Source organism: Mugil cephalus, chromosome 12, assembly GCF_022458985.1.
Source record: "Mugil cephalus isolate CIBA_MC_2020 chromosome 12, CIBA_Mcephalus_1.1, whole genome shotgun sequence".
Classification (NCBI taxonomy): domain Eukaryota; kingdom Metazoa; phylum Chordata; class Actinopteri; order Mugiliformes; family Mugilidae; genus Mugil; species Mugil cephalus.
In genome coordinates, this window is record NC_061781.1 from 21,507,859 (window position 1) to 21,532,707 (window position 24,849).

A 24,849-nucleotide genomic window follows, 5' to 3' on the forward strand; every position below is an offset into this window, starting at 1 on the left:
TATGGCAAAGAAAAATCTTTATTTAAATTCGTCAGCAGATGTCATTGGCTCCGTCACTGTCTAGTCCGTAACGTCTCCAGTGATGTTTCATGCTAAGGGGTGAGTCCGTATCGGAAAACCTGCAGCGGTCTTTGAGGTGGACTCACGGATCTGATCGGCCCCGGAGCCGAGGCTCAGCAGAGTCCGTCCAGGGCCTGGGTTCAGTCCTACAACAAGAAGAAGAAGAAGAAGAAGAAGAAGGAGAAGAGGTGGGTGGCGGCGGCGGCAGCGGCGGCGGCGGCGTGCGGTGTCGCCACCAGGGTCATGTAGCGTTGACCTCCATGATGTGGTCGTCGGTGGCGGGCAGCACCAGGACCTGCCGCGCGTGGCTGTTGTTGAACACCTGTCCGGGGCTGAAGGGCTCCAGGCGAGGCATGGCCACGCCCTTCTGCTGCTGGTCGCCGCTGCCCACCGAGTGGATGCTGCCCCGGCTGCGGATGCTCGCCGTGTCCCCCTGGTCGTCCAGCGTTTTGTCCAGCAGGGACAAACTGTCGTTCTCCACGCAGCTGTCTGAGAGGGCGGAGGGGCAAGAAAAATAAAATTAGAAGGTACAACTTGACTGCTGAGATCTGTAATCAAGAAAATTCAGAGCTCACTTACTGAGGTCCCACTAGATAAACGCTGAAAGTTAAGGTGAGACACTACTACATTTTAACTAACAGATATCACCAGCTGATTTCTTACATAAACACAATATATTTTTTGTATTACAAGTTTTCTGTGAATTAACATTTAAATATGCAAATGAGGAGCTACATTCTTAAATATGCACCAATTTGCATATATTTCCAAAACAGAAATCTAAGTAATGGGTAAATCAAGGTTCATAATTCTTGTTTCATTTTATTAATGTATTAGATTTCCAGGTATTTACAAAGAGAATTTTGGATATCTCTTTTAATCACTCCATTAACCACAACATACTCAACAGTCCAAAAGAAATCAATTTTCGCCATGTCTTTTGGAGTAAAATGTTATATAAATCAGGCTTTGAATTAGATATGAAAAATCCCCTCTGTAATTACCTGTAGAATGTAGTCAGGAATAAGTCTGAAAAGTTTGGTGTGTGTAAGTGCTACTGAAGTGGAGATTTCTGGCTCAGAGTAGCAGAAAAGCAGCAGCATGTATACGCCATTGATCAATGCTGGGGGGTCGGGGGTCATTGGGTCCTATGGGTTGAGGGGAGGGGCCTCTGTGGATCATCCCACAGATACTTGATTAGTTTGGGATCTAGTGAATTTGGAGGCCAGGTCAACACCTTGTACTGTTTTTTTGAGTTTTTGTGTCAGGCTGAATCCTGCTGGGGGTGGCTGCTACCATTGTCATTGCTATGTATGGGGTGGGGGGGTCTGGTCTGGTCTAGGTGGGTGCTACATGTCTAAGTAACATCCACATGAATGAATGTCAGGTCCAAAAGTTTCCCATCAGAACACTGAACTGTCACAAGATGATCAACGTTATTCACTTCTCCTGTCGGTGGTTCTAATGTTTTGGCTGACTGGTCAGAGTTTCTCACCGGGGTCTGGCTGAATGGCCACCGCTGAGGTGTGAGGCAGGTACTTCAGCACTTTGATCTTGGGGAAGGGGAGGTGTCCCGCGAACAGAGGCATCACCTCGATCTGGACCTTGTGTGTAGCGTTGGCCGTCACCGGCATCGACACCAACCCCGAACTCTTCCCACACACGGCCCAGTTACTGCTGCTGTCAGCCACTGAGGGAACACACACAGACACACTGAGGAAACACACACAGACACACTGAGGAAACACACGCTTTCATTCTCTGCTGGTTGTGATGTGTGATGTTGTGTTTTTCACTTCATGAATCTTCTAACATTTGTGGGCGCGCCGACAAGCAAAGTCCATGTAGAGTTTGGAGAAAACAACCTCCCAAGGACAATTAAGTGAGGTTAACTAACTAATTATAATAACAGAAACACATTTTATACATTTGCAAGCTTCTAGATAAATGAGTAGGGGTGAGAAAAACAACATGGCCGTACTTTTTCTTCTGATACAATATTGATTTTGAATTTCTTAATATTGGTTTTGAAAAGAAACAGAAACGTTGTGTTTTGGGCCGATCGTGAATAATTTCCACGGCGCAATAAATTGTATCTGGATAATTTGGATTAATATTGTTTTTTGACTCAACTTGTCCAATGAATTATCATCTGATGTACATATATACAATGTGTATTTCAGGCTGCATTTATAATTTCTCAGTTAAGTATTTAGAATATTGGAATATATTGTAATATGATAATAACAAATCACATTGAATATCTTCCCCTATAAACTAGTAGATCTATCGAGAGTTCAATCTATGTCTGTGTCTAAGAAAAATGATAAAAATCTTATTTAATGACACGAACAGCTGAATTAATAGATTTAACTTTCAATCATTGATCCTCTTCTATTGACTAATCAACCCATGATTCAATTAATTTAACTAAATGTTCATTCTAATAATTATAATATATAATATGAGGCACTGACACATCAAAATGTTTATCCCTCGGGATAAATAAAGTATTTATCTATGATCAATGCTGATTAATAATAAGAATATTAAAGAGGTACAAATGATGATAACTAACCATTATATTTTTATTTATTTATATGTCACAATCAATCATCATGTTTAACAAATGAAACAGTTTAACCTCCTGAGACCCGAGCTTTTATTTTATGCATTTTTAATTTCTCCAAGCTGTTTGGGATCAGTAGGACCTAAGAAGTATGAAAACTAAGCATCATCTTTCAACAGGAAGTAGTAGTTTTTCAAAGTTTTTGTCCTCATATGTGGACACTGGGATTATTTCATTATTTATATTGTAATAAAGTCACAAATGTGTGACAAAATATAAAACTGTTAATTTTAATATCTGAACATGGCTGAGCAAAACCACAATCGTGAACAATTAAGTCCCAACGTCCTCAAACGAGTACCTGCAAATTAGCGAGGTTGTAGCTCGTTACTAGAAACTACAAATTTTAATGAACATAAATAAATAAGGTTTAACCGTAGAATTTGACGGGGTTTTAATCCTTGTCCACTTTTGCCTGTGATCATTTGTAGAATGAATCCAATGACGAGTGTATTTACTCGTTTCTACCACTAGATGGCAGACTGAAGTGTCCACTAACAAGGAAAATGGGTTTAAATGAAGCACCACTCAAATCAGTGCTGTAATTCAGATTGTACCAGTTGATGAAGTTGAACATCTAATCAAATGACAAGTCTTTTCGTTTCTCTCGTTCATCCTCTCAGCTTTGCCGGCCGACGACCTACCTTCATACATGAGTTTGGTGGTTTTGAGGCCGTCCGTGTCAGTTTTGCTGTCCTCCGCCATCTCGCCCTCTGCAGGTTCGGTCAGTCGTGTGATGCACACCTCCAGTCCACAGAGGAGGCCGGAGCGGCAGTGCTGCTCGCCAGCAGGAGGCAAGATCTCCGCTCTCACGCTGTACAATGTCTGACAGCACGAAGGGCGGGTTATTAATAGAGCGGGAGGCTCCGACAGAGGCAGGGACTTTAACAAGCGGTTCATATGACATTACAACATTAACAACTGTATGCATTTACCAGTATTTATATTCGACCTTTAATTATTTAGTCGGCCAGCCAGGAAAGCAAACAAAATATAAGCGTTTGAGTGGACTTACAGTGACTCTCTCGAGCTGGAACTGGTAGTGGAAAGGTTTGAAGGCGGAGACGTCTTGGTTGAGAGGAGAGAAGTTGGCAGAGAAGACGCAGTGGAGACAGGAGGGCAGGTCGTCCTTCCACCTCACCTCCCACAAGCAGAACACGCTGTGCTTACTGCACAGCAGCTGCAAAAAAAAAAAAAAAAAAAAACACACACACACCAGACACCAGCGTGAGTTCAAATCAAAGCATGAAAGAGGTTTACTGACTTCAGTCAATGACGGACACATCCAGATACTGTGAATCGTGGTTAAATATCAGACTGGTCGTAGATGTATCAGGTTAGCGTTGGTCTCTGTGACAGACCGGCTACCTGTCCAGGTCGTACCCCGCCTCTCGCTCAGTAGAAGCTGGGATAGGCTCCAGCCACCTGAAACCCTCTAGAGGAGAAGCTGTAACAGTTACTGGGTTTTATTTTTCCTCCTCACCTGCTGTGATTTAGTGTTGAGAGACTGTAGCTCCAGCGACGCGTGCTGCTTCTCTGCCAGTTTCACTTCTGCCAGCGTGAAGTTCACATCGGACACATTCTGCACGCACACCTGGATGTACTTCCTGTCAGGTCAGGTCAAAGGTCACAAGTCAGACATCGATCAAGTGTTTGTATTAAACGTGCAAACGTTTGCTTCTTGTTATTCTCAAGATTTTGTATAAAGGAGATTTCCATAGATGAACAGTGCTGGAAAACCGAGAGCAGAGTTTCTTCTGTTTCTCTTTATTGTTATAATAAAATAGAGGGTATGCACGTGATGTCACAGCCAGTGAAGTCTCCATGGTTACGGCCACTGAGTGGCACAAAGTGACAGTTGATCATGGAGATTAGCAGCATTAGTTTGAATCAGAGGCTTTAATAGCGTCTAAATTGTAAAATTAATTTAACAAAAAAAAAGCGCTGCGATTGACTGAATCAACAGATTTGAAAACCAGTCAGAGATAAATTTTTACAGATATCTGCCAAAGTAAAGAGGAGTAAATGTATCGCTGCATTATGAAGAAAGAACTGGAATCCAGACACAGAAACTTGGTGTTGTGGTTCACATTTAGTGTCAGGTAATATTAATTCATGCTGTATTTTTTGATGAAGTCAAACCTTACGTTCTGGAGAACTGTAGGATAAGTTTGTGGATGTTAGTGTTTTGTCGTAGTTACGGCCGATAGTAACTATGTCAGTTCCAACTATAAATAACAATAAACGGAATATTTGCCATCACTCCTCATCATCCTTTTAACATCCAGACATTACACTATTGTATGACTAACGTTACTTCTCAGTAAATCTCTTAGCACTTAAATTTATCATAACTGAAATGAACTAAAACTAACAAACTATCTGAAACTGAGGCTAATCCACTTTTCCAAATCCACACTAGTTCGTATGGATCATTGTCGAGTCCAATTGTCTTTAATTTGATCTGATAATCCACATTTTCTTGCTGTATTTACTGATACATTTCACGATGTTACTGCCACTCAGGGGGCGTGGCCCCGGGAGGAAGTGAGGTCAGTGCATAACCTCTGTCACAAATGTTAATCAATACAGTCATTTCCACGAGGGCTCACCTGTTACCCGCAGAAAGCAGTGAGTGTTTGGTCTTGAAGGGGATGTAGAAGGTGAGGGTGAGCAGTGTGGAGTAGATCGACCATGGACAGTCGATGGACATCTGGGGACAGACAAGACTTCACTATGAAGCGCTATCAAACAGCTAACGAGCCAAATACTAGGAGCAAATAGTCACCTGGCAGACAGTGGTTTATTTCAGGGCTCTAACCAACAACCAACAGTCTTTAAAATGATAGAGGTCTATATAGTGTCTCATTTTTTTACTGGCTACTCCACTGATACAGTTCATATCTGCAGCAGCAGAAACATAAAACGCCTCCATCGCTGCGTCGCTGCTTTCTCACACATAAACCGTGACTCATCTCCGCCTCTAAACAGTTCATATATTAGTTTTTCTCACTCTCTGGTCGATGGCGGTCATGGGCGTGTCGGGATGGCTGTAGCTGCGCGGCCGATGACGGACCTCCCCGTTGGTCAGCCTCTCGTTGGGGGGCCGTTCGGACCCGGATGGGATGATGCACAGAACCTCCAGCTGGAACTCCAGAGTGTGGTAGGGAGGGGTGGGAGGAAGGGCGATGCTGGTCACCTTCTCGGACGACTGGATGGACAGGACGCTTTCACCGACCAACTCTGACCACGCGACGGGGAAAGAAAAGGCAGCCGTGAGAAAACGAAAGCTCAGGTGGATGCGTTGCAGGTGCTCAGTGAAAACCAGTGCTGGTAACTAGGTGGTCACTGACCAGCAGAAGGGCTGCTGATGCGTGCGGTGCAGCTGGCGGAGGGCAGGATGGGCATGGTGTCCGTGTTGCTGAGCTGCAGGGCGTCTCCTTTCTTCACAGTGTAGTGACCCGTCAGCAGAGTAAACTTCACCATCTGAGGCAGACCAGCTAACAGTGGCTCTGAGGACGCAAACGCGGCTACAATGAGCGACACGCGCTTCATGCATGGTAATAAAAATGGCGGTAGCTTCTTGGATACTTCATGGGTAAAGCATAACTGAGTTACTCTAGGTCATACAACCCCTAGAGGGTCCGCAGAGGTACTGCATTGGGGTCGCAAAATCTTTGGTTGATTAGACATTTTTTATCTATATTTTTGTAATTTTCACCCACAATTTTAAATTTCTCTTAATACACATTAACATGCATTCAACATATTTTAGTGAAGGGAGAATCAAGGTTATCTTTCAGTCCACGCTTCACTCATTCAGTGATACAGGAGCAACAGTCTCAACAGTTTCACACAGAGCGTCGCACAACCCGAAACCTGTCAATCTAAGATTCCTGTACACAGTAGGCCCCGCCCCTATCAATCTGAGCCAATCACGAGGCTGCACATTACACACTGACTCTGTCAGGTTCCCCGCAATTGGCCGAGAGCCTATTCAGTCCCCAGATGACGCTCAGACGTATGCTGCAATATTAGCAGAAGAGAAGCTAACAGTGTAGCTCGCTCCCATCAGCCAAATACTGAGGCCAAAATGTTTTGGTGATGTTTGAAGTTAGAACTTGAATCTGCCAATAATTTTCTTTATCTGCCACCCTTCTGTTGCACATGTTTGAAATAAAAAAAATAATATTTGAACCTGTGTATTATTTGGATAGTTTAATATTGAATGAAAAATGATAATAATATAAATAGCACTAGGCTGTTAAATATAAAGTTAAATATAAAACACATAATATAGTAGGTAGGGGGTCCCTACTTAATCTCTCCATCAGTTGCATGATGTACAACATTCAGACCTGAGAGAGGCTCCACTGTGAGCTGGGGCTCCTGAGAATATACTTCATACTGGACCGATGGGTAGATATGAGGCAGGACAAACTGCACCTCGCCAACCGTGGCACACAGCTGGCGCAACGTGTAAACACCTGGTTGTCCACTCTACGAGGAAAAACAAAGAGAAGCGTTGAGAGAGAGTGGGAAAAACATGCATATATTTTAGTATTTTCTTTGTCTCTTACTGGTGCCGTGAAGATGATGCTGTTGTTCCCAGGCTCTAACGTTACATCCTGCACCTTCAGCATCTGCGCTCCTTCCTTCATGGCGACAGTCGGGGGGCTGACACAGTTGGGCGTGTCCGGAGGTGAGCTGCTGTCATGACGACGCATGAGCAAGTGAGTGTTTTTACACACCACCCCCGTGGAGTTGAGAGAATTGTCCGAGGGACTCCTGTCCTGAATCTCATCCAGCTCTAACGAGGGAAGGGCGTTGGACGAGGACGAGGGAGGACCCACCGAAGAGCTGCCCTGGTTAAACTCCACCGTCCCCGGGTTTGTTTGTCTCTGAGCCCCCTTAGACCTTCCGTGAGTCCCTCCGCGATCGATGTCGAAGTGAATGCTAGCCGCTAGCTGCTGCATGCGCACCGACACGGGCATCAAGCATCGCAGCGTGAGCTCCACCTGCAGGACGGCTCCAGAGTGCACCGAGGCCGTCGCTGGGTGGAACTGGAGCCGCGTGAGCTGAGTGAAAACGCTCATGCTGAGGGTAACTTTAGGAGCTGGGGAGGGAGAAAGAAATTAGCTAAAGCACAGACTTTCTTTGCAAATCAGCTGCACACACCATGTGTCCACGTTTGAACAAAGCCATCAAACTGATGTCGTCTTCTACTTGTGGAAAATCTTTCACATCATTATTCAAAGCAAAACTAAAGGTGGTTTGACCAGGCGGCAACTTCCATGTCTGAGCGATGAAGTGCAAAAAGCTGCAGTTCATCATGTGGCCACTTGAGGCACCAAAAGGGAGCAAATCCCCATACACCCCATGTTAAAAAGCCCAACTTTACAGCATTATTAAACATGTTTACAGCTTGGTACAAAAAAATAATTTGGTCTCAATAGTTTGTTTCACTATTCATGACAACTGTACTGGGGGTGAATTGCTTTTGTTACTCTAACTCAAATTTTTTATTAAGGTTTAAAACTCTGCATAATTACAGGCGGATGGACAGAGTTGGGTGGGCGGGTCTCAACTTCCAGGCTGCTTTAGCTCCGCCCCAACATGACCCCCATGTCCATATTTGGAGCATCGGAGTGTGGGCGGAGTAAAGCTCAGCCAACATGGCGACCACCGGCTCCGCACATTTCAGGCTTCATTTTCAAAGTTCAGAAAGTTCACGATTTGCATACACAGTCAATGGATTTGACGCCTTGAAATAACGGACTAATGATACAGCAAGGAGCGCATAAAAGACTTTTTCTTAATGTTTTGTGTTAAGTAATCACTTACACTGATCCCCAGACTTGCCGGCAAAGCTCAGAATTTCTTGACAAAAGTGCTTTCTCTCCTCTGTGGTCAGATTCCCATCACCAGCCAACAAGGCACTGGTTCTTAAGTAGCTGTGGAGAGTTGTAAAGGAAACCAAACACTACAGTGGACTGATGCAAGAACACCAGCATCTGCAAAGGCCAACACAGCACCCATTTATAAACCTTTCAAAGAAGGAGGTTGGAGGAATTTTTCTCCCTGAATGAAAAGCTTCCACAATACAACGGTAAGACACAATTTATGATGAAAATATTTCTTCTATAATAAATGGCCTTACTGAAAAATATTGAGTATTTCAATAACCGAGTTTAACAGAGAGTTATGCAGCGGTGAAGGCATCCGGCCCTATTTTACATCTAGAACTTTAATTACTTCACATATTTGAACTGGTCTCTGTGATTTGAAGGATACTCTTCAGTTCTGTCCAGCAGTTTCTGACACTCAGCGATTTGTTTCCTGGTGTGAGTCACAGGGAGGCTCCACCCCTCTGATACGTACGACTTCAAAGCTTCCTGCAAGAAGGTTTCCGCCCGTTCAGGGTCCCCCTTCTTCCTAATGAACACACACAAAAACAGACAAAAATGTCACATTCTTTCTTTTTAAAAAGAGAAACACACACAAAAAAAATGTGCCGACAAATCTATTTAATGCAAATAATTCCAGAGACGTACTGCTACTCGCACTCGTTGATAAATTTCTTAATTTTAAAGGTCATATTGAAGACATATTGTTTTATCTGCCACTATCTCACCCTATATAAAACCTTGCTTGAGCCTCACTTACATTACTGCAAAACCAAATGGTTTAACACATTTATAAGTCATTTAAAAAAGCTAGAGATACTCGTTATCTGGGTCCAACGTTAACGCCCCTTCTAAAACGCTCTCATTAAAACACTAGGAAAGATGCGTTGGACCTTTAAGACGCATGAACCGAACTGAATTCACTCTGTCTTACATGTAGAACTCAGCCAGGCTTTTTCCCACGAGTCGGGCAGACCTCAGCCGGCCGATGGCCCGGTACATTTCCATAGCAGCATGAGAAAGTTCCTGATGCAAGCAGGCGCCAATAAGGTGGTGGAGGAAGAAGAAGAGAGGAGAAAGATAATCAAATTAACTGTTTCCACCGAGGTGTTTCTGGACATTTCATCAGAAAAATACTGACTAAAAAAAAAAAAAAATTGGGACAGGAGTTCAGAGAAAGTGTGTTTTCACTTTGGCAACTATTATAATACAACAAAAAACAACATGTGAGAGTGTGTGTTTGTGTACTACTCACAAGATAGTGCCTTTCAAAAGCTTCTACAGACGACAAAGCTTCTTTCAGTTTTTTGTAAGGGCTCTGCAAACTGCTAACTGTGGAGGGAGACAAAGGACGCCAACAGTTAAAAGAGTCCGGGTTTTCCATTAATCCTTAATTAACATGATTGGATGAACAAGCTCCCAAATGTTCAGCGAGTGGGATTTTAAAAGAACAGCTGCTATCGTTCAAACATCACTCAGCTGCTGTGGAGAGACTACAGCTGAACAGCCAAATATATTCTGCTACACTTGTGCAGCAAAAACGAAAGCTGAGAAACCAACTGTGGGGTGTTTAAAATCTACAATATACAACTGGTTCTGTCACATTATAGAAAATAATCGAGATAAAAAACCACTTGGAGAAACTGTAAAAATCAGGAGGAGCAGCCAGTCGGACATCTGGTCAGTCCTGAATCAGCTGAACCGCTGCTGATGAGGGCGGACGGAGTCTGAGCAGTGATTCAGGACAACTACAGGCAACACTCACCCACGCGTGGCTCAGATCTGACTGGTGTCCGCCGCCTTGTTCTGAGCCTTAAATCACTTGTCCATGCACTGATGTCAGCGGCAAAGGGATTCGGGTTTTGTGCAAACTTTTTGAAGGCTCATTACCACCCAACACGACTAACATAAAGTTCGGCCTGTCATCACAATGTGTTTTTTTTGTTTTGACTGCTCACCAGTCTCAGGCCTCTCATCTCCCAGTCCAGCCAGCAGATCTACGGTCCTGTTCAGGTCTTCAGACGTGGGTCCCTTTTCTGACACCAGGCCACAAAGTTCCCCCAGAGACTTCAGCTGGAGGCAGAGAGGATACGTGTTAAGTTACGAATGAATGAATCTGTGAAAACGTTATCAAATAACTCGTAGAGATTTAAGCCTGCCAAAATAAAAGCTGCTTCAAATGAACTGGTCACATCTGAAAAAACACTGCATGAGAGCATAAAAAGGTTTTAGATATAGAAATGTTGCTGTTCCCATTACCACTTTTTTATTGAGATATTTAGGTTTAGTGCATCTCTAGGAGTAATGGAAATGCAGGCAAAATACTGGTCAACCTTAAATGCACGTGATACAACATTAATTGTCTTATCAGACAGGAGGAGATAGATGATAAGGGCTACACACACAATCCCTTAATGTTTAACTTCCTAGTGAGAGGTTTCTTACATCGAGGTCAGACTCATTGTTTCACATGAACAATTCCTGCAGATACACGTCCTTGAAGGTACATAAGCAATCATTGCCAAAGCTATAAAATACAGATTCTGTTTTAATTATTTATTTATTTTTACTTTGTCTGTAGCGTAAGCCCAGAGCCCGACGGTGTGGGAGCAGTTTGCAGCTAAAACGGCCTGATCGCAGCAGCCTTCAATCCTGTGGAGAACCTCCAAACAGCTGAGGAACACCCAGCAGTCCAGGGCGCCCTCGAGAACCGACACCTGAAGGACAAAAAGAACCATTATATTTTAACCCCTGACCTCCACAGTATATTCTAGATACTAAAAATGTGTTTCCAAGTGGAAGTTTTGCATGAAACATGTGGAGAAGTCTCTAGTTTAATATCTATTTTTCTGTGCTACACAGGGAAACACTTTAAATATCTTACATCTTCTTGAAAGTACATGAAAAAGGCCACTGTATGAATTATTTTTTACCTCCAGCAGGCGCAGCTCTTGGACACAGTTGTGGAGCAGCTCCAGGGCTCTCTGCGTGACCTCCCACGGCCTCTGGAGGAAGATGAGTAAAGTGCACTGGCGGGAGAACAGGTAGCTCCTCAGGTCTAACAGGCTGGCCTCTCCACGCTGAATCCCGTCCCTCTTCTCCATGTCGATGGGCCTCCGGAGCAGCAGGCCGCTCCAGTTACGCACCGGGGCGCAGAATGAGCCGAGCCAGTTAGCTGTGTCTGCGGATCAAAGTCAACACTAGAATGTAACGTTTATCTCAGAAAAGAAATAAACTCACCCTCAAATGTTAATTCTAATTAAGAGAACAGTTGTATTGAGATGAAACTAAAGCACTGGGTGGTGGTTACGTACCTCCAGCTCCAAAGTTGAGGACGTACTGTGTAAATAGAGCATCTAGTTCATCGTACTGGACCAAGGCATCCTCAAACTGCTGCAGCATCTCAAAAACAAAGGCCAGCTCCTCCTGCACAATCACACACACAAAACACAACTAGGTTGTAATAAGAACTGAAAACGAAACAAAGCTCGAGGACATGAGGAGGTAATCCTGTCAGACTCTGATGTCTGAGCCTTTTCTAGGTACCTGGACCATGAAGTATTCACAGAAGCTCCAGCCGGGCTGCGTGCGTTTCTCTCGGAGCGTTCGCATGTCGTCCTCGAAGCGGCCCAGGTTCTTGGTGAAGGACATGAGGAGGAGAGTTCGCAGCTTCAGCAGCAAAGAATTCCAGGACTCCTGAGACCGAGACGAGTCCTTCAGAGGATCGGACAGAACCACACACCTGGACAATAAAAGGACAGACAACCTTTTATTCACACGGGGAGCAAAAATGTTTCATTTGTGATATTAAGTGAAAAGAGAATATTCTGTATTTCTGTTGACTAAAAACTAAATTTTTTAACTGTAACCAAAGAAGGAACTGGAGACCAACAGCATGTGGTGAGGGAAGTCAGTCTGTCGCCCATTCTCAGCAGTCTGCTACCAACTTTCATATAAACGAACCCGTCTGAAGGGGAGGAATCTCCTCACCTGTCGTTCTGCTTGTTGCAGAAGTCACTGCGGATCTTGTCCACGATGGACGACCGAGGCAGGATGTTGGGCTTGTTCTTCTTCTTCGTGTCGTTGGTCTCCACGACGATGATGACCCAGTCCGCCGAGCCGTGGGTCTTCAAGCTGTTCTGCCAGCGCAGCATGTCCTCCTTCACTGAGCTCTTGTACATTTCCGTATCCTGCGATAAATCACACAGATTGTATTTTTTCAGGCACTCTGTGTAGATTTCTATACTTCTATCAGAATGAACAGACAAGAGTCATTAAGATTTATTTTCAGCCAACAAGTCTTATGGCACCTAAACAGAGTAAATCCACAGAGGAGCTGCAGAAAGATCTAGTGTTCTTGGCTGAACAGCTGACGTGCAACAGATATTAATTTGATTTATTTTAACTTTAGCCAATAAATAAAACTGTTCATGGCATGTTTTTTAATACTATAATTGTACATTACTTTCAGTCCTTTTGGCATAGCATTCACAATAGAAAAAAAAGGTTTTAGGTTTTGAATACCATAAAGCATGGGTCTTCAACGGGGGGGTTCGTGGCCCCTGGGAGGTACGCGAGGATCCTGCAGGGGGGTCGCAAAAGACATTTTTCGTATATGTATTTTTTTTAAATATCCCTTAAAAATTTGAAATTTATTTAATTGCACATTAACATGAATCCAACATATTTTAGTGAAGGGATAAATTGAGGTTATCTTTCAGTCAACACAGGAGTTGTCTCAACAGTGCGCCGTTTCAAACACTAGTCTAGACCTGTCAATCTAAGCCTCCTGTACACGATAGGCCACGCCCCCATCGCTGCTGATCCAGTCACGAGGCCACATAGAAAAGCTAACAGTGTAGCTTGCTACCATCAGCCAACTACTGAGGCCAAAATGTTTCGGTGATTCACTGACCGTGCTACATTTAGCTACGTTTAAAGGAAAAGCTATGTATGTTTATGGCAGTTGCACCCTATTGTTGCACATGTTTGAAATTTGAACCTGTATTATTTGAATAGCTTAATACTGAATGCAAAATGATAATAATAATGTATATTTATAATTTGCACTAGGCTGTGCATAATCTCTCCATCAGTTTGGGGTCCTTGGCATGAAAAACTGCCATAAAGTCACAGTGTAACATGGGTGGATAAATGGGGCCTTATGAATAACTGATAATCATTCGTTACAATGGGATGTTGGCAGTAATTTTCACTTATTTTCATTATGTGAAAACCTAAACTGTGCAGTTTGAAAGAAAACTGCATTTAAAACCCTTGATGCTGCAAATAACTTGTTAAAGTAAAGCATTTATGGCATAAACCCTCCTCTAAACAAGTCAAACAAATGAAATAAATACGTTTTGATTAGCGAGACTGCATTAAAAAGGTAATGGACAATACACGTTTCCTTCAGCGACCTGCATTTTTTACCCAGTGAAGACGTTTCAACGGCTGAAGATAACAGCTAAAAGAATGCCAACCAGCGAGTTTACGGTTTCTGAGAGCTGAACCCATTCTTCCTGGAGGATACGGATGTGAATGTTGTGGCTGGGATTCGCAGAGTGACTGTGAATCGACGACTGCTGGAGGGTAGAGTTTGTTTTAAATTGGCTGGAAATGAGTAGAGGTGGGTATAATATGGTGACTCAGTTATTATGCAACAGTCCGCTGGCAGAGAAACTGGAGAGCGGCTGTTACACAATGTTGAACTTGCAGTTGCAGTATGTAGGATCAGGCTCAGATCGTAAATCTTTGTGATCAGTGGCAGCATGTGCAATGTTAAGGAGATAATACGTTAAGTTTTTAGCTTTTTGTATAGATAGATTTTTGTGTTTGCAAAAAATATATATATATTTTTGTGTCTTTGCGACTGTGCACAAGGGAAAAGCCCCACAAATATGTTTCTGATTAATTCTGCCTGACTGTCCTGTGATTGAAGAACTTGCCAAAATCTCCCACAGTTGGATAATTGTGGACGGATCTATTCCATCTTCCCCTCACTTCTAGTTTGCTGCAGTTCGGCCGATGCAGAAGCTTCATATGAGAGCAGACTTTTTATTTTAGCAGGAAAATACAGACTTTAAGTTTAAATTCTTTTCAAACTAAACCTACTCGTGCACTGCGTTGTTTTAGATCCAGGCCTCAGTGTTCTGAACTGTACCTGTAATAAGGTCATGTCACGACTACAGGAATGAAAAGGGGAAGCTGCAGCCTCGTCTTCCTGATACTCGCAACACAAGGTCGTGCACCCATCTCCCCAGCTCTCCTCTTAACTCTTTATCTCCGATTGCACATATGACATCACGACTAGTGCAGTGAAGTGAGAAAGAAATGGAAAGCTGCACCTGGACGATCTAGAGGCCAACATGCAGGTTTTAAGTTGCTCCTCTGTGCTCGTGTTTGTTCATTTTCTTGATTTAGGTTCTAGTTTTAACATCTGGGAGCATCCAGGTGACGTCACGTAGTCGATAAGTGATGGTGATGATGCATTTTATAGTTGGTTGGACAACAGGAAGAAGCAGAAATGATGTTAGCACTTTCAGCGATTAGCGTTTGTTATCGAAGCAGAGCAACTTAGCGGTTTTGTTTTGTCCTTTTATTCTTTGGATAAACTGATAAAACTTATTATTATTTAATCTTTTCAAGGATGAAACTTCTTAAATCTTTTCGCACCAACTATACAAATGAATGGATTGAACTCGAATTATTTTGTCATTTTATTACTTAATTTTTTTTAAGAATAATGTGTCGTCATCGTTTTTTTTTTTTTTTTTTTATGTCTTCCAAACATGTTGTGAAAAATAAATTAAAAATCTCGCAGTATGGTTGATGTCATCTAGAAGCGTCAGATTCTCCCCGAGCTGATCTCCTTCCTACACCGGTGGACAATTTTGTAAAAATAGCCAATTTGCAACAAAGCAGGATTATTTGAGTGTGTGAGGTCAGTCTTTTGATTCCTCCCTGAGGCAGATGGATTCTCGCAGGATTCCTGAGATCACACGACGATTTATCTTTGGTCCAGAACAATCAGTGTCCTGTGATGAACCACTGGCAGCTACGGGAGTCTTTTCGGCGTTTTCGTTTACTGCCTTTTGTGATTAATTGTTCCTTTAAATGAGTTGCCTCATTGAGGTTTCATCCAATGACGTGCAACTTAACCTTAAAACTGTTTACTAACAGCTTACCAGATTAAATATTAGACAGAAAACACGTCATGCCGTGCTTTCAAGTTTCAAAACCGTGTTCCTGAATAAAACCAAGAATATAAACCTGCATTTGTGTTTTGCTGTTTGTTGGAGACACATTAGTTCCCACTCTCAGTGTCTCATTAACCCTTTCACTGGCAATGTAAACACATGGTTCATCTGTTTTGTATTAGTAGTAATATAGACAATAAAATGCTTAATTTCTCATTTTGTACCTATTAGTCCATTTTGTACCACGTTATATATACAAATATCTAGGCTGTGGCTTTTATACTATTTGTGATGAAGCGCTTTTTGAACAGATGATCATAGCTCAGAAATGTACATCATGCAGCTTCAGTATTTATATTGTATGAATCTGAAATGATGATATGTCAAAATACTCAGTTTGCAGTGCACAATATTAATATAGATTAAAAAGTACATTTTATTTCTTGGTGTGGAAGGGTAAAAGGGTAGAAAATGGAAGAGATTCAGGGTGTTTTTTAAACCTAAATTAGACCACCATCCTTCCATTAAAAAGACTTACACACTAATCATCTCATTTCATTTCTACAAGTGTTTGTCAATATTCAGAACATGCATTTGTTTAGGAAGGTGCAGTAATAATCTACTATCTATGCTCATAACAGGTGATTTTTTCGGGAGAGAACCTGCCACACCATCAATGAGTTACCAGTCAGCCTGCAATGACACGATGTTATATGGAGTAACTGTAAAATGCCTGATCCTAACAACATTGTAGTTAGAACAGTGTGCAGGCGTTCATGAGTCGATACTTCTTTCAGGGGCACAGTCATTATAAAATTTCATGAGTCACGAGCTGAAGGCAGCACTTCCTTAAACAAACCAGCTGCTCAGTCAGCAGCAGCAGGTTCCTGCTTCCCTTCTTGTTTTTCTCCTGTCTCTTTCCTACGCCCAGTGCTGCAAAGAAGATGTCAAGTTCAGTTTAGACCGGTGGCTCCAAAAAGCCATATGCACAATAACGCAGACAGACTTGCTAGAGTCACCTTTTCGCTGTCGTTTCTCATCCCATAAAACTCAGTGCTAAAAAAAGTTGCACAGCTTCAGATACATTCGTGTGCACAGGGGAAAATAACATGAGCAACGTTTCCATTAAGGTTTCTTGGAAAATAAAAGCAATATTGCGGAAATTTCGGAAAAAGTGCAACTGCGCTTTGCACGTCTTTCCATTGAAAGGTGTTTTACAAATGAGCTGTAACTCTCGTCAAGTCCCGTCTCACGATATCCAATAATTCTCTTAAATTCTCACCTCATCTCCTGTGGAAAAAAGCGTCTCTGCTGCACTTTTGTGATAAACTTTTCTATCAACGCATCTGAAAAACCACCTCCTGAGAGCCTAAAAATATTTTATTGATACTTGAGAGTATTTTTTCAAAATGTAGTCATTTCCATTACCTGTGTTTTTGTTTTGTTTTTGCAATATATAGGTTTTGCACATTTCTCAGGGTAACGGAAACGCAAAAACTGATGTGCACTGAAGGACACACATGAAGCGAGAGTTTGCATGTGTTGCACACAGGCCTATTTTTATCCACACAGGATAACTCACTAATAAAGTGCTTATCAGGAGAGCAGACGAGCAGTCAGGCTGATGCTCAAACACACATGAACTAAAAAAAAAAACTTCCTGAACAGAATTTATTTTCAACTTTTCAAATGTGGTTCCTCAGCAGCAACTTTAAGAAGCTGCCTGCAGTATTTATTTGGCGTTTTTCTTGTTCATTATAGCTTTTTAACCAACCCAGAGATGAGGTTAGGGCATTATCTCCTTTCACCTGATCTGCCAGCCGGACAGAGAAGAGTTACTGTGTGTGCGTTTCAGGTTACTCACACAGCAGTCAGTCCAGTAGATGTGGAGGAAGGGGAAGGTGAGAAGAGCCTTGTTGCCCTCCTTCGGGAGGAGCTCCTCTTTAAACTGGACAAAATTAGCTTCAAGGTGGATCATTTTTGGTGCACGGCCGTAAGTCCTGCGCAGAGGAGAGAGCAGAGTTAGTGTGAGATGTGAGATGTGGGTGTGATCGCGCCACATTCAGTGACATAAACGCAAAAACACGTCGTGAATCTGGCGCCGGATCAGAAACTAATTTACAAGATTCGCTCTGCGGCGTTCAATTAAATACAGAATGATTTAACGTCGCAGACTCTGCTTTGTTATCAAATCTCTCATCGACGGGGAACAAGGCTTTCATTTGAGAATCGCCGCTTCCTGTTTAACGACGGCCGATGTAACGAGCCGTGTTGTAAAACAGCCAGATTTCCCCTTTGCAACACACCCGATCCCGCCGCCCCCCCGAGGTTGTGTTCGCTCGGCTTTCAAGGAGCGCGACGCCGCCACAACTCTAACACAAACAGTGTCCAATCAAACTGATCCCGAACATAATCACCACAGTCGTCAGGGAGGAAAAAAGTGTTTCACATTTCAAAGCTTGACTCAATTCATTTCTGGCACTCCTAAACAATTAAAAAGAATATGTCAATAAAGATTTTAGCGTAAAACCTGGGATGTTACTATGAGAGCTCACAGCATCTCCTGCAATATTTCCACTGAGCCAATGACCTGAAACCATCATGCATCATCCAGAACAGTGTGTTACTGGAGTTTGCGTTTGTCTGCCCTGAACTGAATATTACCAGCACTCCCATGCCATCAATTAAATGCCTCTATAAGTCAGTAATGAGGGCAAGGAGACCTGACTCACACACACACTGTGTTTATCTGCTGCTACACTTCAGGCGGCCAAACCAAAACAACCAGTTTCTCTCTCCGGCTGCACCTGTTGAGGTCATTATTTACGACGCACGTACATCCTGAACTCACAGTTCGGTTTAGTGCTGGAGATTTTCTGGTGTCTGATGCCGTAAACAGTGAACAGTGTGTGAAACCCGTGCAGACAGGAAATCTCACGATGCTTTTTCGCAAATAACTGATATCTTGTCACATGGTTTTTTTCCATCGTGCATTTAGCTGGACGTTACTCACCTCCTCCACTCCATTGGCTCCCTGGGAAGCTGCTGGGCCAATGAGGTATACAGAGACGTAAACAAGCCCTGATCTCCAGCACCTGTGATAAAAAAAAAAAAAAAAAAAAAAAAAAAAGCGAGAGGACAAAGAAAAAATTAGGTCAGATACAAAAAAAAATAGCAGCATCTTCACAACAATGACCGTGGACACGATGCTCCGATGCAGAGCCTCACATTTCCTAATGTGGACTTTAATATAACCAGCGTTTGATGCCGGTTAATAATAATACAAACAGGATGATCCACCGATGAAATGAAAATGAAACAAAGCGATGTGTTAAAGCAAACATCTCGTTTGGCAGCCTTATATTGAGTAGACTGAATAGCTCGGTTACTCTACACACTCACTTGCCAGTTCATTAGGTACGCTAGTGACAATTAACATATTCTAATAAAACAGACTTGTGCTAAATCTGAGCTTCATGGAGGTTTTGTTATTCAGTATCTGTTTAAAAATAATGTTAAAATACATGGAGGCAGTGGTGTGCAGCACACAATCGCATTGTGTTGCACTGATGCAAGTTTTTTATCATTTTAACAATCCCATTTTATTCAGTAACAGAAACTAATTTTACTTTTACGTCTAATATAACAGCACCACAAACTGTCATTAAAGGGGGATTTAGTGCAGTTGTTTCCACTAGTGGATCTAACGTTTTCAAACCGTCCAAATTAAAATCTTGAGATGTGATCTCAGTAAAGGTTTCGCCAGGTCAGCTACTCAATGTCGACGTCAGACTTAACAGCATGTGGATCTAATCTGGATGTTTCCTTTAACCTGAGGAGTTGCGTTGCAGCGCTGAGACTCACCTCCTTCCAAAACACACAGCTACACTGGCAGCACCAGTCTAAGTTAAGAAGCACGACTTACACACAAATAATTATACAACTTCTAATCTTATGTACTCATTTCTAATCCCCTTCTGTCTCTTCCGCTCACAGACGCTTTCAAAAAGCCACGTATATTAGCTCTGTATTGTAATCCCCCCAAAGCATCTCATGTTTTCTACTCTAACTCTAACTCTAACTGTGCTTTAGGGAGTTTCAAGCTCAAGACGTCAGCGCAAACTAAGAAATGTAGTTTTCGTGGAAGCTGTCTAAAAACACGGAGAGGGAAATTAAACTACGTACATGTTAGATCTCGATACATTTATCACGAAACTTGAATAAATGAACAGCTTTCACACAGGGCTGGGCAGTAAACTGGTTCATACCGAATATATACCGGTGTATTTGATTATACAGCGTTCAGAAGACGCTGTTTCAGCCTGGACCATTTTCAATGTAGCGCTTCTAAACACACATGGTGCGACTGTGTCACTGTGAGACGTGGTGAAGATGGAAAGGAACGAAAAATGAAGCAGCAGAACGAGAAGAGACACGAAAATGTCCCCAGTTTTAGCTTTTTATGAGTGAGAAAAAAAATGTTGCACGCAGACTACGATTATTACAGCAGCCAGTTGCGCTGCTATTGACATTACAGACATAGCAGTTTAAATATGTTTAAATATGTCAAAATGACTGAAACTGTAATTGTCCCTGTTTATTTATTTCATCTTGATAACGTTTAATTTTTTTAAAATTTCAGAGCTATATAAATGTCCCCAGATTTCCACATCTGCAGTCAGCGTTAACACGAAGCCATGCAAACCTGTTTTACTACTAGTGTGGGATTATTCTACAATATTTACTCATCATCACAAATAAATAGTCCATCCTTAGTCAATCTACTGCATTAATTCCTCTTTCAAACAGTAGAAAATGTTATGAACACGTGATTATGCATGAAAAAACAAAATACTGTGATATATATATTTTTGGTCGTACCGCCCAGCCCCACTTTCACAGTTCAGCTCAGGCCATATTATTTATGCATCACCAGTTTAACACCCTCGATCCTTAGGCCCGTTTCATGAGGGTGTCGTCTGCACATATAGCGTGAACCAAAGTGCACAGCTTGAGCCATTTCAACCCACAAACGAAGCACCAGCCATAAAACGCAACAAGTGTTTCACATCTACTGATAGCTCTTAACAGCTTCATAATAACTGTAACAAATGCTATAATTTCCTGTGCAGCGTGAAACATGTGCAGACCTGCACTGACAATATATTGACCGACACAGAAGCCTTTTACACCAGATCTATGGTTATTCTTTAGATCTCGGCCGTGATTGTGTCCTTCCTGCACAGCCTGACGTGCACTTCCCCAGAAATGTAACTAAATGAGTGACAAGAGGAGAACTGGACAAAAAGCAAGAGTCTCGTGGCAACATTTTTAACAACACACATAGTCTCACACACGCGGACATTCACATTTTTGCATAACTTGCAACAGTAGTTTTGTGAAAATCTCTTTTACAGCTAAACACATTTGCATCAAACCTGAAAAATCTCTAAATAAATTGATACTGAATCAAATCAAGACCTAATAAGATGGAATCAACCGTTCTCAGAAAATCAGCAGCGATTCCAATCGTCACTGTATGACGTGCACAGAGTAAGTCAACACAGCTGATTACCGAGGGACTGGTGTGTTAGCGTTGTAATTACAGGTCAATGCAGACACACCAGCGCACAAGTATAAATGCCAACGTGTATGTAGCCCTTGCAGCAGTTTAAACAAACCCGTTTTCACCAGACGACTCACCAGTTCATCTCACGCTGCTCAATATGGAGCAGGATCGAACAAAGGAATTAAACCAGGTTCGACGTCATTAACGTGTCTTTAATTTCACAGCCCAATTTCGGAAATGCTTGATGTAGCAGTCGCGTACAAGTTACAGTGAAGGTGTGTCGCATCCAATGAGCCATGCGAAAGGCTTGTGCAAGGAATACTCTACAAGAGCACACGGAAATACAAGTGCTACAATGTTCACTATGGATGCAAATATCACTGAATAGCCTACAAGACAAAGTCAGCACTTAAGCCTGTGTGAGCTCTATTTGAATGCTGTGTCCTCGACGTGGCCCAACACAATACACTGACAATTATGACCGTATTGTAAATCAATTAGCCTTTCTTCCCACTGTTTAACACCTGGAAAAATATGCACCATCGCTTGAAGAGGAGTGTTCCTGTTCCTGTGTGGCTCAGCTATAAGTCGAATGATCAGAGTAGTTTGCACGTGACATCAACACAGACGCACAGTAAACAGAGGTCAATCCTACAGTTTATAGCTGCCAGAAGTCACAGTAACCTGATCTTTTCTCAGTATAAATTCCACGGTGTGATGACATGAATTGATTTTCCACTAACAAACCAAAGCAGAACACATTCATGAACACATATTTAGGCAGTAACAAACATAAACGTGTTGATTTTTCGAAGATCTTAAAGCTGCAGCAGCCGCGAAACAAAACTGAACTTTGAATGTTCACAAAGTCTTTCAAACGCTGCTATCAAACACAAGCCTGCAAAGCAAACAGCAGCATGAGTCAATCATGCACGCAGGGTCAAGAAAAAGTTCGACACAGCTCATCCTGCAGAGGACACCTGCAAAAGTAGAACGAGCACAGCGCTGAACGCTGACACGAGTCTTTTATTCACATTTAAATGGGAAATTCATCGATATTTGAGTGCATGAGAACTCTTGTTGGACAACATCGAGCACTCTGAGGCTCAAGTTTAAATCAATGATTACACAGTGCAAGTATCGTAAACATACGAGCCTTAACCCTGAGAGTAAACTGAGATGAATCATAGTAAGAGAGAGCTCACCTGACACCTGTAAGACACATACAGAAATGTGTTTTGTGCAGGAAATAATAAAAGTTCAGTTAAAACAGTTTCAATCTATAGTGCAACTTGCAGACGATCTTTTAAAACAAACATCCAGAAAATTAATCGGCATTTGAAAACCACGTTTACAGGGAATTTACTTCACATTTAATAACAAACATGGAAAAAAAAAACAAAAAAAGACTGTGACCTTAACGCTTTAAAGCTATGACTTAAAGTGTAGCCCTTCATTGAAGACAGACACGTCTCTAGATGTTGGGTAACCGCAGTGGTAGTGAAATACTGTGGTTACAGACCTTTGTGGTAAATGGATGTTGTATAACAAAACCTGCAGCTTTCATTGTAATTTTTTCTGATTAGACTGTTCATATGTGGCACAAACCTTCTACTTAAAGCTTTAATATCTAATTTCAGAGGCATGTATCTGAGGTATAACACCTGATAACCAGACCAGAGGGTCTGATTTGGGCCACGGGATGAATTTGCAAGTGCAAGAATTAGATTTTTCCAATAAAAATAGCTGCTATTCCAATGTTTCACACAGTTTTAGTAAGAAATGTGGACAACACTGTGACATAGAATATATATATACAGAAATTTAACTTAACTTTTTCATTACATGCTTTGTGATAGTGCAATTCATTAAATGTTAACACTTTCATTGTGTATTTCTTTGCACTAAAACAAAGGGAAATGTTTGGAGCTGCTGTTTTATATCAGAATCAGAATCACTTTATTGATCCCGGGGGGAAATTCCTTTAAATATAGGTTCATACACTATTGTGTTAACAGTCCAGGGTTTCTGCAGGTTTGAATAAGTGAAATTTAAGACTTAGGGGTTAAATTTCCTACACCGAGTACAAAAAAAATAAGGAAAATCAGAGACCCGGAGTTACTTCCAAAATAACAAAACGTATTGTCATTCAAGAACAAGCTGGTTCAGGGTTTCATCGAGCACAAGGCCAAATGGCCCGGAGACGTTTGAGGTGACATTTCTTTCAATAAACTCTATTGTATGCAGATCACTTCCAGGTCTCATTTGTAGTTGTACTTCTGCGTACTTCTATTGGTTCATATTTCATAAAGAACAACCAATGCATTGAACAAAAAGCGAATGAAGCAGTAAACGGACGTCAAGATTTAACACTTGACTAAAAAAAATGTAATTTAAGACCTACAATGCAAAATAAGCTTGTATTTAAGGATTTATATTGGGATTATTTTATTTATTTATTTATTTTTAAGACTCCCTGTGGTCTTGAGATCAAACTGGACTGTATGTGTCCACTGAACTAAAAACGAGTTTGTCATCCCTGTCTTAGGGCAACAACGTAACTTCTGCACAACAAACCGAACCCTAATGCCAAACTGATTCCCATTCATATTCAGACTTCCCAGAATCTCTGTCTGCCGGCATACCCGGAGGAAGGCACTAAAAATGGAGCAGCCTGCGGTGTGAGATGAGGCAGGAATCATCTAACAACGTCGGCTCCTAAAATAACAACCCACCTAGCGAGCAGCCTTCAGACCCCGGAGGGATTTATGAATGGCGAACTGACCCTGGCCACCCAACACCGTGCGGCCCACAATATGTACGAGCCGCTTAAGAAAGTGTGAAGAAAGTGTTGCTGTACAACAAAAAATGATATCCTTCTCCAAAACTGCAGCAACCAGCCCGTGACGTTACATCGTTAGCAGGGCCTGTTAAGTGACTGCAGCCACCTAGCTAGGAGATCTAGTTTCCCATGACAACGCGTAGCACAGACAGTGTTGTAGTATGCACATAAGGAAAAAATAAATACAGCCATGGCGAGAATGAATAAAGACACCAATGGGCACATGCGAGCAGCGTTTCCAAGCTGACTGGTATAAGGTTGACAGCTCGCTTAGCTAAAAGGAGCTAATGCACACAGCTAGCAGGCTAACTGTCAGGACCAGAAAAAATAAAAGACTGAGCGTCTCATTATTTTTTTTTCCTCAAACACTCACATGTTACAATCGGCTTGTTTTCCATGGTATAGATGATTGGCTTTTCCTCTTGACACTCCATATGTGTTAGCGGCGGCTCTCCATGAAAATGACATACAAACAGAGCTTTATTATTAGTAAGTGCTTATGTGTGCAGTTGTGTTGTATCGATGGGGCCCGTCTCCCCGCTGCACTTCCGGGAAGTGCGTAAGCGGTGCGTCATTAAAGGGCCAGGCTGTGCATTTTTTTGAAAAAAACAAAAACATTACAGGTGCGATATCATGTTTAATTT

General features: G+C 42.1%; 1 protein-coding gene across 1 annotated transcript; it reads right to left on the bottom strand.

Annotated features, from left to right (window-relative positions):
• On the bottom strand, positions 1 to 24,745 carry trappc10 (trafficking protein particle complex subunit 10). The gene is made up of 23 exons (XM_047601384.1): positions 24,579 to 24,745; positions 18,808 to 18,889; positions 17,659 to 17,794; positions 12,586 to 12,785; positions 12,142 to 12,337; positions 11,910 to 12,021; positions 11,529 to 11,776; positions 11,166 to 11,312; positions 10,554 to 10,668; positions 9,851 to 9,927; positions 9,530 to 9,621; positions 8,984 to 9,124; positions 8,534 to 8,643; positions 7,270 to 7,805; positions 7,048 to 7,189; positions 6,043 to 6,201; positions 5,703 to 5,932; positions 5,302 to 5,402; positions 4,173 to 4,296; positions 3,705 to 3,869; positions 3,334 to 3,514; positions 1,556 to 1,750; positions 1 to 549 (listed from the first exon to the last, which is right to left on the bottom strand). The coding sequence occupies exons 1-23, from the start codon at positions 24,637 to 24,639 to the stop codon at positions 302 to 304; spliced, it is 3,798 nt and encodes a 1,265-aa protein (XP_047457340.1). The 5' UTR covers positions 24,640 to 24,745; the 3' UTR covers positions 1 to 301.
• Positions 24,746 to 24,849: the final 104 nt, after the last annotated feature.